A 16,271-nucleotide genomic window follows, 5' to 3' on the forward strand; every position below is an offset into this window, starting at 1 on the left:
CGCGCTACCGTTCATACGTCAGCTCAATATTTATTGATCAGACGCATGAGTTGAGGAGGGAGAAGGGGAGGAGGTGCCTTGACCTACCCCCGCAAACCTCTTCACGGCAAGGTACTGATCAAAATATCATGTGTGAGTCATCTCTTTCAACGAAAAGATCCTTATTGAACTGCAAACTCAGATAACTCGTCTTTGAAGGTACGAGATCAAAATGCGCTAAGAAGCGCACCGATTATGCGAGATATTGGCGCTAAAGAGCATTGGCATTATAGTCGAAAAAGGCTAATTATAGGCTAGCGGACTCATGCGTCGACTCACTCAGACCCACTCAGACTCAGATCGAGCCGTGAGTTTGAGTCTGAGTGAGTCCGGGTGAAATACATTTTGGTGAGTCTGAGTCCGAGTGAGTCCGGTTGAGAAAAATTGTAATGAGTCTGAGTCCGAGTGAGTCCGGATGAGGAAAAGTTTGGCGAGTTTGAGTCCGAGTGAGCCCTAAGGGTAAGATATGTGTCGTGAGTGAGTCTGAGTGAGCTCCACATTTTTTGCCGACCTATGCTCACGAGCGTTCATTACTTGAGGAGCGCGATTTTTCTTTCCGCACTCAAAACACGAGGTAAACTGATCCCGAGCACCGATCGCTATTTCTACGCAAGACTTTTAAGAAGTGCCCCAGGGGCAGGAGAAAAAGAATCGCTTTCTCTCTCCGCAGCTATTTTGGAGGCGAAGAGTGAGGGCGAAAGGACATGTAGACAAAAATATATTATATTCCGGTGGTCGCGCGCGCGCGCTATAGTCCCTGTTGTTTCTGTTTCGCGCAACCAAGTATAGGGAGCGATGCAAGAGCGAGATAGGAGTCGCAGATTGAGCGTCGCGTCCCCTCTTCTTCAGCTTCCTCCCGCGGTGCGCATTCTGCGGTGGCCTCCTGCTCATGAGGCCGAGACTAACAAGGGGAAGAAGAAGACGAAGAAGAAGGAGATCCTGCTAACTTTTCTTTTCTTTTTTTTTTTTTTTCGCCCTCGGCGGTGGGATGCCGGGCGGCGATAAGGGCTCGCGACGCATGCATGGGAAGGGACGGTAGACGTGCCTTGTCTTTCTCGGGTCTCCTTTTTTTTTTTTTTGTGCCTCAGCTGCACCGGAGGTGCAGTCAGTCTTTTCGTCGTGGACACCGAGTCTTCTTCCTCCTCTTCGTCTTCTTTATCTGATGAGCCTGCGCCGTTTGTCAGCAGCGTTGACTTGGAGAAGAGGTTGTCCCTTGCACAGAGCGCGTGATGCGGCAATATCTCTATACGTGGCAGTGCGAGTCTAATCGTCCATCCACGTATACGTACATACACCAGACCGGTCTCCTCGTCCGTTAATTTCATCTGTCTATGCAGTTTCGCTCTTTTCCTTCTTCTTGCGAGCTTCTAAACTCCATCGATTCCCGCAGAAATCGTTCGGACGTGGAGGGAGGGAGCCGTATACACACAGAGACTCGCACGCTCCTTGGCACCGCGTCTCAGTCTTTGTCTCCGCGCTCGATCGAAGCGCGTTTGTCTTACGGTCATCCGATCGCAACGATAGTCGCTCCATCCGGGCGAATTTACGGTTGACTTATCGAAAATGCATACAAACTCGGCTGAGCGCGCTCAGAGAGCCTGTACAGATTATAGACACAGGAGAGATGCAGTTGTACGCGGGACTCTCCATCACGCTTGTCCTTCGCCAATGGTCTGAAGCATCGATCGTGTTCGTGTATTATCCGCGACGTATAGTCTGCGATGACCGGGCAGGCAGGTGCACATAAGAGCGAGTGAACGAGAGAGAGAGAGAGAGAAAGGAAGAAAGAGACGTCTGATCGCGCACGCTCGAATAGCTTCCCATAATTGAATACTAGCTCTGATGTTTGTTTTGCCTGGGTTGCTGATAAGCTTCCGTTTTTCTCGATTGCCTCTCCGATCATATGACACGCGGCTTTACCGCGTTCGCGCACGTCCACCTGTGTAGGTTCGACAGAGAGCGGATTGCAGGCTACGCTGTAGTTAAATGTGTCTGCAATAATTTATTTATAACGGCTTTTTTCTGTTATGTTCGTGCCCTTGCTGCAAGCGCCAACTATGGTAGACTCGCTCGTGCGACGGGTATACCTTTTTTTAGAGATATTCCGTTCCCTTCGCGCATATGTAACCGAACTGGCTTGCGGCTGTTAAACGCGGATGTTCAGCAGCATTGCGGTAAATTGCTCGCTGGACAGCTTCTTAGGCCAAGTTATCACGTCTAACTTTCCTTTTCTTTCTCACGTGCGTATGAGGAGGTGGAAAATGGGTAGACGTTTTCTTGTATGTTCTGCCGTGGTTGGAAGATGTTCCACCGTAAGCGGCAGGTTCTTCCTTGCAGCCAGTCCGCTGTGACACAGGGTGTTACGGCTCATGCGCAGATGCTTGAGCAAAGATAACTATTTGGGCGAGTTGGTCGAACTTCATCATAAAACAGTGTGTGCGCGCGCTGTTTTATGATGACGCAGATACTTATTGTACAATGTGTGCGCGCGGTGTTTTATGATGACGTAGATACTTATTGTGTGCGTGTCAGTATATAAAGTGTACACCAGACACTAACGTGTTCCCAGTGTTCACCGAACGTGTTCACCGCGCATGATGAACTCCCTTGAAAATCCATTAATGCGTGTGATATCTTGCCGAATAAGAATCCCAATTCAAGCGTAGCCGACTGCGATACAGAGAGGCTGTTTTCATGGAAGCCACTCTTTCCCGATTATTATATATATCATGGTTCCTGCGCCACATTTTCGTAGTTTTCGAGCATCCTCGACGCGTTCACGCATCGTTCCAAGCCAGCAACATCGCGTTGCGCCTGCGCCTCTCGAGGTAGACTCAGTCGCGTGAGCACAAGTTCAACTACAATTATAAATGATACGTCTTAACTTACGTACACTGACATGCACCTATTACACAGGACACAGGGTAAATGCGCAGAAGACGAGGACAGTTATCGACGCACACGAGCGCTGTGTGTGTCAAGCCTCTTCACTATACTGCAGCAAGCCCGACAAGCTATACTGCAACAAGCCCAGACTGTTACCTTAGTGCACCTTTTGTTTTATGGCATGCTGTCGGTATATATAAGTGCCGCGGAGTCACGTTAAACAAAGAAAGGGTTGCGATGACTTTTTGCTCAGACGCCGCGCAGCCATGTCCAATCGCGCATGTTGAGGCGAAGATCCAGAGAGGGTCGCGCTTTTGCTGCGTCCTCCGCGGACAGCGCGTGCACGCGCGCCGCAGGCTTTGCTGGCGTCATCGCACGCGAAGCGCTTTCTTCTAGCTAATGTGATTTGGATGGGGATTCGCAATCGAATTAGAGCCCCCCGGACTGTATCGATCACGTGATTGCGCTCTTGCGCGCGCCGCCCACGGGCGTCGGGACAGGAAAGAACGGCGCCCTAAACGGATTAGTGCGCGCTGCTGCGATAAGTGCGCGACTCGTCCAGCGCGCGCACGGTCGAACAGCGCTATAACGGCCGACCCTTCTTTTCCATTTTCAGTTTCAAGCACTTGTTTCTCTTATAGCAAGCGGCGAGGGGACGTAATGGACGCCGGGTTCTTGGCAAAAACGCGCGTATACGCCGAGAGGCGCGTCATGGCGCGCGCTGCTTGAGATCTGTTCGGAGCGGGGCGGCAACGCGGCCCGCTCGTCGCTCTTTTCCTCTCCGATTGGATTCGCTTGATGCGATTCATCCACGCAGGGTCTATACTGCTTTACCCCGTGACGTCAGAGCTGTGTCGGCTTGTATATGCGTTATGTGCAGCTGCTCGAAGCTTGATCCTTGCAATGGGGGCGCGCTTAAATGGCATCTCGATGCAGAGAGCGCGTTTCCTTCTCTTCTTCTGCTTCCTCGCGCGAAGCGCTTTCGCTTTGCGAGTTTTAATACATTCGTAGTTCTTTCTCGTTGTGCGAGAGAAATGAGCCGAGTTTCAAAAATGGAGTGTGTATAAATGATGGACAGGATTAAAATTTAAAATATACACTCGCGAGGCCCCTTACGTAGTCGCCTAAGTCGGCTCGAAGGCAAAAGGCTTCTTTTTCTTCTCAGTCAATGTATTATTGATCCTTCCCCTCACCCCTCCGAGAGCTTTCTGCACCTATAACGTGGTTTTGAACTGCCTCCGGGATCGGAGGCATTGCAAGCTTTCTGCACCTAACGTGGCTTTGACGTTAGGTCCACCTCGGCCCACCTTTGAGGATAAGACGATGTCACGTTGTGACGTCGTCATGTGACGTCATCACGTGATGATGATATCTTACACCACACGACGCCGCCGACGCCGACGGTCCATTTGCGCGTTTGATCAGCCATCTAAGGCTTTCGCCTTGATAAGTGTATCGGTCGCTTCGGCGTGCGCAGTAAGTGCATGCGTGAATAAGCTCGGATTAGCAAGGTATAAAGACAACATATTTCGTATACAACGCAAGACAGAAATGCTATCTGAATGAACCACTCAGATTTCCATCTTCCACGACTGTACGATGTTCTTGGGAGCTGTGGACACGAGGAGTGCACTGCAATGCTGTGTCCTTCCGACTTGCTTCTTTGCGTTCCTTGTGCATTGGAGGAGCTGTTGTACTTGCAATGCACGCTTCTCACTCCTTTATTCACTCTTGGTTTGCATAATGCGTAGCCCTGCGTGAAGCTAGTTTCCGGCGTATTTGCAAAGCATCCGCCGCCTCCCAGACTATGGCATATCGTTATGGTTATTTACTTATTTTTTTTTTCTTTTTTTCGGTTCGGCCGTGAGAAAGCGAACACGCAAGCGTTGTTCATATCGCAGCGCGCGCCATACGGCGCCGTTCATTCTCACGACGCGCCATGCTCGAGAGATGGACGCGGCGCTGAGTGGGCCTATATTCTCGCTCCTCAGCGCCTCAGCGTACGCGTATATACACCGCAGCTACCGCGAGCGCGGGATGCGCTCTCGGGACACCGTCGCGCCGAGGGCAGTGCGGTGCTGCTGCCGCCGCATGGCTGGTGGGGGGCGCGAGTCCTCGCGGCGGGCGCCGATGAACGGGAACGATTACGCGCGCGCCGGTTCCTGTTACGATTGCTATCGTCGCTGCCGCCGTCCCATATGGAGTGCCTAATGAACGCCGAACCCGGGAGTAAGCGCGCGTGCGCCAGGGGACAACACCCCCTCCGGCGAGCCTGCTCTTGCGGCTGCTGCACGCTGCTGGTGCAGACCGCGCGTCTGAGTCGCGTGCTAAGTTCGGAGCCGTGGGCGCGATAGGCAGAGCTTCCGCTGCGTAGCCGCGACCGGCGGCGAACCAAATCAGTCTACCGCATCTCGAAACTGTGTGTGTGGCGCGCAGTTCTGAAAGAATAACATGTTACACGTTTCAGACGAGCGGAAGGGGGTCGTATAGTATGATGGGGTGTTGTGGGAATTAAAGTACAGTACGAAGGGTGGCGAACACGTTTTAACGCCTCCCGTGAAGTGGCGCGCCACCGGGTCGCAGCACGTATGCGAAACGATGGGGCCTGTGCTGCTCTCTTCCCTTGGTATACGGGGGAGCTCGGCTATGTCTGTCGTACACAGTATGTAAGCGCGCTTCCCCGCGCGGTTTCCGTGCTATGCTACAGACACACGCTTCCAGGGGCAAGCGCGCATTGGCGGAGCACCACGCGCGCTCGTGCCGCTCGCGTTGATTGATGCCCCGCCGCGATTAGAAAAATTGCCGGACTCCCCCCTCCTCCTGTTCGCGTCACTCGGCAGCCGCTTCTATATACCGCACGAGGCATGAACGGAGGAGCCGCAGGTTCGGTTGTTCGCAACGCGTTTCAATCTGCGACCGGTCACTGGGGAAAACGCGCGGCCGCCGGGCCCCCTTCTCCGTGCGGCCTGGATGGCGTTTGTCTCTGTGTATAGTGAGATGCGCGAATTTGTGTAGGGACTCGGTTGATCTCTATTCTGTTTTGTGCTTCGTGCAACCTGGCCACCAATCGCTCCTCATTTTTGTTGATCGTATACCATTAACGTGTTTGTGAGCGCTTAGCGCATCGTGGCGGCGCGGATGCGCATTTTCCTACCTATAAGTGTGCAATCGTAAGAATGGATATGGGGTAGCGCCCTGGGATCGCGAGCAGTGGGAAACGCATGCGCATTCGTCGCACTTGCAGTTGTGTCCGCATGAGATAAAGGTGTAGTTCATGGTCATCTACAGTAATGCAACGTAATTTTTACGTGCTGGCTCAATGGACATTTTTTAAATCTTTTTCTATAACGAGAGCGCTTCGACAATTTGCGAGAACACGGACAGTACCGTGAACGCTGCCTCAGCGCTAGTTTGTTGAGAAATGCCCTATTAGCTGCTAAGGAACGTGCACAAAACGCGTATAACACTTTTTCCGGAAACATAGCCGGAACGAGGAACTCCCTGTCCGGACACCCTTTGTGAGCAGATACGTATGGATGATCTTGAACGCCGTCCTTTTTTTTTTTTTCCTGCAGGTAAATGTCTTTTAAACTTTGCTAACGAGCGCATAACTTTAACGTGGAATGATGCTTCAGTTGTATAGAAGAGCCAGAACGAAGTTTGGGAGTTTTTTTCCACAAGTGCGCAGATGTCGTGCGTATGCGTGTCCCGTTCGCCTTATTTGTTCTGGGAATTGCAGTCAACACCATCATTTGTGTCGCTGTTGTCGTTGTGATTGTTGCGTCCACGTTCTTTTACATGCACGACGTTGAGTTGAAAACATATAGCCCTCGCATTGACGCGTGCGTGCCTCCCTTTTGTGCGCAGGCGATCAAGTACTGCGACCACGTGCATGGCAAGTGGCACTTCTCCGAGATCCGGGCCATCTTTTCGAGGCGTTACCTCCTGCAGAACATCGCGCTCGAGATCTTCCTGGCATCACGTAGTGAGTGCACCTCTCGCTTGCATTGTTTGTTTGTTGTTTGTTGTTTGTTTGTTGTTGTTTGTTTGTTTGTTTGTTTGTTGTTTGTTTGTTTGTTTGTTTGTTACAGCAGTTCTAGAGCCATGCCGTGCCACATGACCTGCCGGTCAAGCTGGATGATAGTGACGTATACATACCTTGTTGTAAATTAAGCCTTTGAAGTATACGTATGCTGGTCTCGCAGCTCGCATTTGACGGGTCAAAGCGTCCGCTATCCAGCCAGTTAACGGTTGAACACCGGTGAACATTTAAACAAAACTAACTTTAATTAGCAGGAATAGAGATACATTTCATTTAAGACATTCACAAGCACTCGGTCCCCGTAAAAAAGCGGTGCTGTTGGTTGGGCTGCTGGGGCGAGACTGCCCCTTGCGTTTCTTCTTTCGTCGGCGGCGTTTTCTCACTCTCCAAGAGCCGACAAAGACGACGCCGAGCTGCACTCTAATGGTCGCACGTGTCACCGTTTAAAGTGGGTAACAAAGGAAGGGGTTCGAAGATAAGAACGGGCCCTCCAGTCGGGACATATTTGGGGAAAGGAGGCTCCTTCGGCGGGAAAAGACGCTCCTTCGGCGGCACTTCAAAGGCAACCACACAGCCCATGGCCGCTCTCTTCAAGAGGGGGCAGAACAATACGGATGTTATTTCTCTCTATCTTTTAGGGGCGAAGCTCCTTATACCGTGAGTCTGTCCATCCTCCGTTTGTTTGTACCGTTGTAGTAGCCACCTCTAGCTCGTGAGAAGCGCGCGTTCTGGTATGCAGTAGAAGAAGAAGACGACGTTGACGAGTGACACTCTCGTGCCTGTTCGCCTGTGTGGCGTTCTTTCTTCTTTACTACGTCTCGTGTTTTCAACGACACCCGAAGACAACATTTCAGAAGTAACGCGCCATGAGGCTCCCTCTTGGCACACTTTCTTTAGCTCGGAGTCGCCAGATGGAAGACAAGGCTGCGGAACGGAGGGCACGGAAGGCGGCGGCAGCGCGCGCTCGCAGACAAAATCCTGAGGTGAGAGCCCGCGAGGCCGAAGCTGCACGTCGACGCCGCGAAGCAGATTCCGCCGTTCGAGCCCGCGAGGCCGAAGCTGCTCGACAAGCTGCACGGCTGCGGCGCGAAGACCCCGCCGTTCGAGCCCGCGAGGCCGAAGCTGCACGGCTGCGGCGCGAATCGGATCTTCAAAATGTGAAGGACCGTGAAGCGGCGAGAAAGCGCGCGTACCGGCAGGCAGAGCCCGAGGCTGTGCGAGCACGTGAAGTGGCTGCAAAACGCATCAGGCGGGCTCTGCCCGAAGGCGCCGACGCGCGCTTCCAGCGGGAGATCCTTGATAACAGTTTCGGCCATAGTTTGCGGTGTGTGCAACAGATTGTGGTTCTCAAACAATCTAGTCACAATATCTTCCATCAAGAAGGACCACGCTCGCGCCAATGCCATCGCCGTGCTGCAGCGCGAGTTCGCTTCGCCCCACTCATCATCATTCACCACGTGGATATGCTGTGATTTTTTTCTCGTTCTCTAGCCCATAGCAACGTAATCATATGGTGGTTCCCATAAGTACTTGCACTGCAGCGTGCCTGGATAGCCGAGTGGTTACGACGCTTGCTTTCGGCCCGTGGGTACCCGGGTTCGAATCCCGCCTTGACAAGAAATTTTCTTTTACTTTATTTATTCTCCTCCTCCTCTCTCCACTTCTGTTCTCCTCCTCTTTTCCTTCTTCCAACGCGTTGCTATAGGCGGCGCACTCGGCAAAGCCATGCGCAGTTGTACGTGCGAAGTGGTTGCTAGGCAACGTGACTTTCTACGAACGATCCAGCACCGAACGTCGAGCTTAAACAGCTCTTCTGTTAAAAGTAAACGCCAAGGATGAACCAGGCTTTTCACCCCCACAGCTGTTTTAAAATTTAAGGCGGCACCTCGCATTCTTGCGAATCTTTGTACGGCTTTATAGAAAAACGTCGTTTGTTTGTAAATAATCGGCTGCCCTGAGAACCGTGTGCTCGATGCGCAAACGACACAACCGCCGCATTAAACCTGTGTTTCTAGATACGGCAGTCCTCCTGTCAGCGTATAAATTTTCAGCTGCAGCAGTATAAAGTACATACTCATGCGACTGAGCGTTGTACACGTCAAGCTGGACGATGCTTCGAACGTTATCGGCTTGAAAATAACAGCTTGTACTTCCTTTGTTCGGTACATTAATACGAAACGTACGTGTTTTGGCTCTTTTTCGAAATCCCACGTACACTCTAAGCCAAAAGAGAGCAACGGGGGTATAGGGGTTCCTCCTTTGAGGGAGCAAGTGCTTTGCCACTCCCATTCCTCTCCTAAAAGGAGCAATGGCAAGGGGACGAACCGTTGCTCTCCTTGAGGACCAACTGTTACTCCTTTCTGATGCTCCTCAAGGGAGCAACGGATGCTCCTTCCCGTTACTCCTTAGTTTCTTCTGGGCCGAAAAAAAAAATCGCTTTTGATTGACTTCTAGAGCACATTGAGGTTTATACACATATTTGTTTGGATGTACAAATGATACACAGACATCTCGTTCAGAAAGAAATTTCAGAAAATTTGCAACAAACACACAGGATTCGAACTCGCGACCACTTAATCACCATGCGCGCACGCTAACCACTGCGCCACCAAACGCTACGGCGCCGTCTGAAAGGAAACGGGGTTATGTAGGTACCGACGGGTCGTTGCGCGTTCTGACATGTTAGTGAAATGAGTATAGGCGTGCAGAACCAGTGGTGATGTTCGAAAGAGAATAGAAGGTAACAATGTATACATCTGAAAACGTCAAGGCAATGAGTCTCTCGCGAAAACACTAGGCCTGCAGGCTTTGCCGTGCTCCCTTTGCGCTAGCTAAAAGGCCAGTTTTTTCTTTTATTCTTTTTTGCCCGGAGGTGTGTTTTCTTCTTCTTTATTATCATTGTTATTATTAATATCAATATTAATAATACTATTTTTTGCGGAAGAGCCGCCTCCCCTTTGAAAAGACAACACCGCCCGAGCTGATAACGTCCGTTTGCTCTGAGATTAAACACAAAGTCAAACTACCGGACCCGATTGCGATAACTGTCCTCCCGCCAAAATCAGCCAGTGACAAGGTAGAGATGAGGGGGTAGGGAGGCAGCGGCGTTAGCTCGCTGTCAGTCTCGTTGTCAGCATAAAACCGCAAATGTAAAGTCTATCAACTGTGTACGTGTGTGTACTTCTCTCAACCGCTTGTTTGTCGCGAAGTATACACGGAGTCTCGCGAAGCTTCGCATTTCATTGCCACACTCTCAGGCTATATTTATGCCAAATGCAACGCCTCCTGCCAAATGTTATACGCAAACACGCCATTTGACTTGCGACGACAACAGCTTCAGGTGCTGGCGTTCTAGTGCAACCATGCCTTTTATTGGGCGATTTTAGCTTGTACTGTGGGCTTTTAGCTTTACGTTACCGTGTTACGAGTTGCCGGAACGAATCTGCGCATACGCGGGCCTTTACGGAACGTGAACTACTCTCCGGATTGGCTTTACGTTTACGGCCCTATCTCGAAAATCCACATTCGTTCGCGGCTACTCGCGATACCCGCTTTGCCGAGGCTCCAGCCGCCGAGTAAAAATAAGCCGAAGTGCGAGCGGTAATTGCGATCACTTTGTTTCAGCGGCTAGAGTCACTAGAGTGACCTAGAATTAGAATACCGAAGCGGTAAAAACGTGAGAAGCCTTGACATAAATACCCCGACAGGCTGGATAGGTGACGCCATCTAGCGGGAACAAGATGAAGCAGGCAAGCAAAAATTGTTATTTCAGAAACATCGTGCGTTCCACTTCTGGTGTAAATGCCTTGCCGCGGCATTATTACGAATGAGTTACCTTTTCAATCATTTTTTTTCCTCTAAAACACTAGGCGAAAACAAACGTGTCCACGACTACGGTTGCACGAAGCGTCACAAGATGGCGACAACATCGTCGGATAACCCGGTATTCTACGCTAAAAACCCCTCGAGATATTTCTGCAGCGGTTATACAATCTTATATAAATTAAATATAATTTAAATGCCGTTATCATCAACATTTCATGGTTTATTCAAACGTAAAGGTATCCGTTTACGTACGGGGAGGTAAAACCTTTCTAAAACATGTGTTCCGGTAACACGGTAACATTAAAATTTTACGTACAAGCCAAATGTCCCTATTAGCGTGCGTATCTCTCTGTTCAATTTACAAAAACTAGTTTCCTTATGCCAGCCCGCAAGAAAATGTGGCCCATGCATCGACCGATACTGGGTGCGTCCTGCAGGAGAGCAGCGGTTGCGCGCCGAGAGAAACTGTTGCCGTTCGTCCTTCTGTTGCTCCCTTCCAACCTAACCCTAAACGCTTACTCCCCCAACCTATGCCCCAACTTGAGCCATGTCAGCCATTGTTCCAGTTGGTCTTTTTGGGGAGTAACAGTTGGTCTTTAGGACTAAAACCGGCAGTTACTCTCGTTTTTTTCCATTTTTGGCTTAGAGTGTACTTCCTGCACCGCCTTTTAGACCTCCACCTGAGCGGCGGTAACGGTCGCGTTCTGGTGACATTATTGCGAACAGCAGTAATACTGGACCCTGATTTTCCCGGATGGTGCATACTCCTGTGGCTGTCGTTGTATCATGGAGTAAGCGACCTTAAAGTTGAGCCAAACTTAAAAACGGCATTTCATCAGCTGGCGACCTCATGCAGTCGGGTTCTTAATTGTCGCGTTTTCTCGCTGTCTATAGGGTCGCCGATAGCTGTGCGATGTGGAAGCTTATAACTACGTAACTATCCTATTATATGCCGGTACATGCTGTCAAACTCATCTCCTGTGGTTAATCCAAGCATGAATACGAGCTTAGAGAATGCCGCGACCATCCTAGATAAGGAAACCAATGAGCGAACGCGTGAGAAGATATCGTGCCCGATGTATTGTGCATACCTCTATGATGTAGTGCTCTGCCATTCGGTCTTATGTAATATAATTGTCGGGGTTTTACGTCCCAAAACCACCGGATATGATCATGAGGGACGCCGTAGTAGAGGGCTCCGGAAATTTCGACCACCCGAGGTTCTTTAACGTGCACCTAAACCTAAGCGGACGGACCTCTAGCATCTTGCCTCCATCGAAATGCAGCTGCCGTGACCAGGATTCAATCCCGCGACCTTCGGGTCAGCAGTCAAGTACTGTAACCACTTCACCACCGCGGCGCAGGGTTGCCAGGTTTGTCTACGTTGCGCCAATTTGGCTACTTTGTTGGCTACTTGGCTACTTTTTGGCTACTTTCTTGGTGCCTCGATATGAACAAAATTGTCACTATATTGTGACGTCGTAGCCGTGCCCTTCGATTGTGCGGTGTGAAAACATGACTATCAAGGCGTGTATCCAGGTCGTAAAATTGAATTTGGCCCTTACATTACAGAAATACTTTTGGATAAGTGGCCGTGACTCCGCGGAAAACTGTTCCATGGGGACTCATTTGCAGGCCAGCTATTGGTGAACGTGAATTTAAACTGCAAATAAGTGAACAGGAAAATTGAAAGCGCTCCGCATCCAGGACACCCTGCACTCATCGCATTTAGAAATGGGATATCTGACGGACTGTGCGCCACTTCTTATCATTAGGCACGGACTGCGACTCGGGAATATTAACTGCTCGGACTTCGTCACCACGCGAGAAACGATTTGGTATACAATTTATGCTTCAGTCACTACAGCTGTGATTTTGAGCACTGATGCAATACTCATTGTTATTGTCGCAGAAGGCTGTTGCTTCTAGTCCTTTTAAGAAAAGTCAAGGAGGACCCGTGAAGAGAGTGTCATTTCCGCTACAGCGCAAGGAACTTCGTCATCCTGTCGAAATGACTGCGCAAGTTAACCATTTATGTAACCTCAGCAATTACGATTTGAAGGTTTTTTTTTTTTTTTTTTTTTGCTGTACTCCTTTACATTTCTCCAAACAGTTCTTTCATCTAGTCATTTCACATTAAAAGTCGCCGTTATTTTCGCGCACACGTAGCTTACTTCTGGCTATCAGATGCGAAGCAGTTATGGCGGGGGCTTGTAATTCCTCCCTCCCGCGTCCCGCGGCGTCCACTCCCACCTGCGCATGCGCGTACCCTGCCCCTCTCTCTCCTCTAATACGCTCCCCCCTCTATCTCTTCTAGGAATCCTCCTACTCTACGGAGCGGCGAGCACGACAGCTGGTGCGACCAGTGCATACTCCGCTGGGGGCGGCACGGTAGTTCCGAGGTATAATAATGACGGAGCGCGCGCGCCTCATTCTCTCCTGCGCAACGCCGCGATGAGCGCCTGCGTCAACGCGCCGCCAGTGTCAGAGTTGCGCCAGCAAAAGCGTCAGCGCCAGTGTCAACGTCAGCGCTGACACTGGCTCCCCGCTTGCTTCGCATCCACACATGGTTCCCTTTAGCGGGAGATGGTGTAATTTTTTGCACTGCCCTCGGCTCAAATTGACCACTTTTTGGCTAGTTTTTCCAATTTTTTGTCTTTTTTTTTTTCGTTTAGACCTGGCAACCCGCCGCGGCGTGTGCTGCCTTATTTAATATAGTCACACCTTTCACATTGTTTTGCGACCGAAACGTCGCAAAGGTCTTTTTATGCGGTGTTCACGCAAATGTCTGCCTGTCTGCTAATTAACTGAAAAAAGATGGTATCACCTTCGTTCTACGGCGCAGCTGTATCGTTCCTCGAATATAGCGTAACCTGAGGCGCTGCCGCCGCGTGAAGGCGGCCCATGCGAGAGCCGGGACACCACGCAGGCAATCTTTTCGCGCGATCACTGAGACCTATTACCTTTTCCGAGCCTAACCCTCCCCCGTACTTAGGTTGCGGTTGGGCTCTTGGGAAAGAGCGTAGCGGGGTGGGAGACAGGAGGAGGGCGTACGCGAACTGTAGGCGTTGATTTAAGGGCGCGGCCTTACTGTCGCCGCTCCGAGTGAGCGTATATACGCGCGACGCGACGAGATTTACGGCGCGCGCCTGGCGTCGCTGCCGCCGCCGTCAATGTAACGCGCATATACAGACGCAGCAGCCTCGATGTGACCTGCCGCGCTTTAGCAGTGGCACGAAGCTGAGCGACGGTGTTTGTTGGCGGCTCACCGTTTTCTGCTATGCAGTTGCAGTGCGCCAGTACGTAGACGTTCCTTGCTGTCGAATTCACGTTTAGGGTACCAATGGGGCAACTGTAGTTTGCCGACGTGCTGGAAATTCTGAACGGCGTGTATTTTTCCCTTATTATCCGCACGATGTCGCGATCCTTGCCTATGTGAGAGGAAAGTAACAAGCATGGCGTGGGATGAGGTCGTGCCACATCGAATGGCACGCCTTCACAAGATGGGGAGCAGCTGCAATGGCGTAGCCATAAACTTTTTTTTCTTGGAGGACCCTCAACACCTCCACCCCCCTCAGCTGCTACTCGTGCTATCACATGCAGGTATAGGTTTAACATGGGTCTCTGTATCGCATTACGACAGCTCTGCGGTCACGCGAACACTGGTTTTCAAGCTTTTAACAAAACTTTACACGACCTAACCGCGCGGTAAGTTAACGAAGCAGCGCTTCGTTCCAGTTCCTATACAACTAAACGGATCGTTATATACGACCCTTTTAGTTCGCTTATGTGACCGCCTCGAAAAGTTCTCAGATTTATGGCTTTCGAAGCGCGTTCTTCTGGCGTCGTTAAAATTTCTCGGGAACATTTTTGTTTTCTCCTGCGGTTCTACAAAACCCTCTTCTTCCGTGAGGCTCCGCCGGTGCGCCTAATGTGCTGCGCAGCAGTGGGCGTCTATCTGCTCGCGGTGTGTAGTGTATACACATGTCGTAAACCAGCGCTTAAGTGGTTGGTTAAAAACCTCGGCCTGCCCATCCGGCGCGCGCCGCCATCAGTCAGAGCCCGAGTTGGCGGATGCTGCGTGGCCCGCTCGTTCTGTTTACGCACGTCGCGCGACTACTATACGTCTCTAGGCTCTATAGAAGCAGAGGCGACTCCAGTGTGCTCGCTATGTACCCTATGCAGCTTTCGCACTCGCGGGGTATAAACAGGCTAGTGCGGAGAGAGCGAAGAGGTTGCGCGGTGCGGCTTGGAACCTTTTCGAGAACGCTGCAGCAGCCGTGCGGGAGAAGAACGCGGGGGCCTTGAATGCGTAAAGAGTCGGGTTGAATAACGAGCCCGTTGGAGATAAATAAGGAACCCGCGCGTGCTTATCCTCCGCCCTCCGTTCTCGCTAAAAACCGTGCAACGACGTGAAAGCTATATGCGCCAGAGAAAATGCGAACTTGTGGATGTATGTGCGTTAAAGTACGCGTCTTCTCCGTGCTGAGGAAAAAAGTTTTTCGTTTCGAATTTTTTTTTGTGTTTTAGATACTGGGCACCGCCAGAGCACAGGTACACAGTGCATAGAATACTCAATCACAACTCTGTGTGATTATGCATGAACACAGAGCGCGGACTGTGCTCTGTGCTCCGCAGCATATGGAGCACACCAGCTTCCATTCCTGCTGCACATGTACGTTGTATGCCTCCTCCCTGTACTTTTTACATTGTGTCCTCAGTTTCCATCCTTGTAACGTCTAGATTCTCCCATCACTGCTCCCTCCTCGCTACACCTAAGCGACCGCGTTGCGCTCGTTGCTACATTCGGGCTCGCGGCTCTTTTCCTTCTCGCGTTCCGTTAGTTGCGCCAATGAACTGCGCTTCGCCTGTTATAACGTTATCACCTGCATTGCCCGGTTGTCAACGGTGTGGTGTGATAAGAAAGGGATGGTATTTATGTGAAAGGAATCGTTATCATAACCTGGGGCCGAATTCACAAGCTTCTTACGTAAGTGCATTTTCCCATTGGTCAGCCCGGCTTCATTAAATCTATGTCCTGCACTGTGATCGGCTGAAATATTCTTTACGAAAGTTTTAGGGGCGAAGCTCCTTAAGGCGGCACCCGTTCGTCCCTCGTAGTAGTCGTAGTAGTCGTAGTGCGTAACCAGTCTTACGCTTTGACTCCAAGGTGGTGCCGGGGGAGATTTTCCTGCGCGTTGTTGAACAATAAAAAATTCGCAGCGTGCGCGTTAACTAAAAGCCGAATTCTTCTGTCTCTCATTCCCCATTAGCAGCCATTGGCATGTTCCAGTAGGAAACGTTAGTAGAAGTAGAAGTGTAGTGTCTCTACGAATCGTTAGATCAAGTCGTGAGACATCTATAGGTGAAACGTACAGAGCCGGTGTTTAAAAACAAAACGAACTGATTTATTTGCTACACCAGAAAGAAACGTCCACACAGCTCAAGTGGTTCGCTGGCGACTGATGCTCCGTGCCGA

At 50.8% G+C, this 16,271-nt stretch overlaps 1 protein-coding gene across 2 annotated transcripts in view; it reads left to right on the plus strand.

Annotated features, from left to right (window-relative positions):
* LOC119383013 (neurobeachin) overlaps window positions 1-16,271 on the plus strand; it is a 292,413-nt gene that overhangs the window by 227,106 nt on the left and 49,036 nt on the right. For both annotated transcript variants that reach the window (XM_037650973.2, XM_037650975.2), the window contains exon 38: window positions 6,793-6,910. In XM_037650973.2, coding sequence (XP_037506901.1) covers window positions 6,793-6,910 — 118 coding nt within the window. The remainder of the gene's footprint in view (window positions 1-6,792; window positions 6,911-16,271) is intronic.

Source organism: Rhipicephalus sanguineus, chromosome 2 (genome assembly GCF_013339695.2).
Source record: "Rhipicephalus sanguineus isolate Rsan-2018 chromosome 2, BIME_Rsan_1.4, whole genome shotgun sequence".
NCBI classification, from domain to species: Eukaryota; Metazoa; Arthropoda; class Arachnida; order Ixodida; family Ixodidae; genus Rhipicephalus; species Rhipicephalus sanguineus.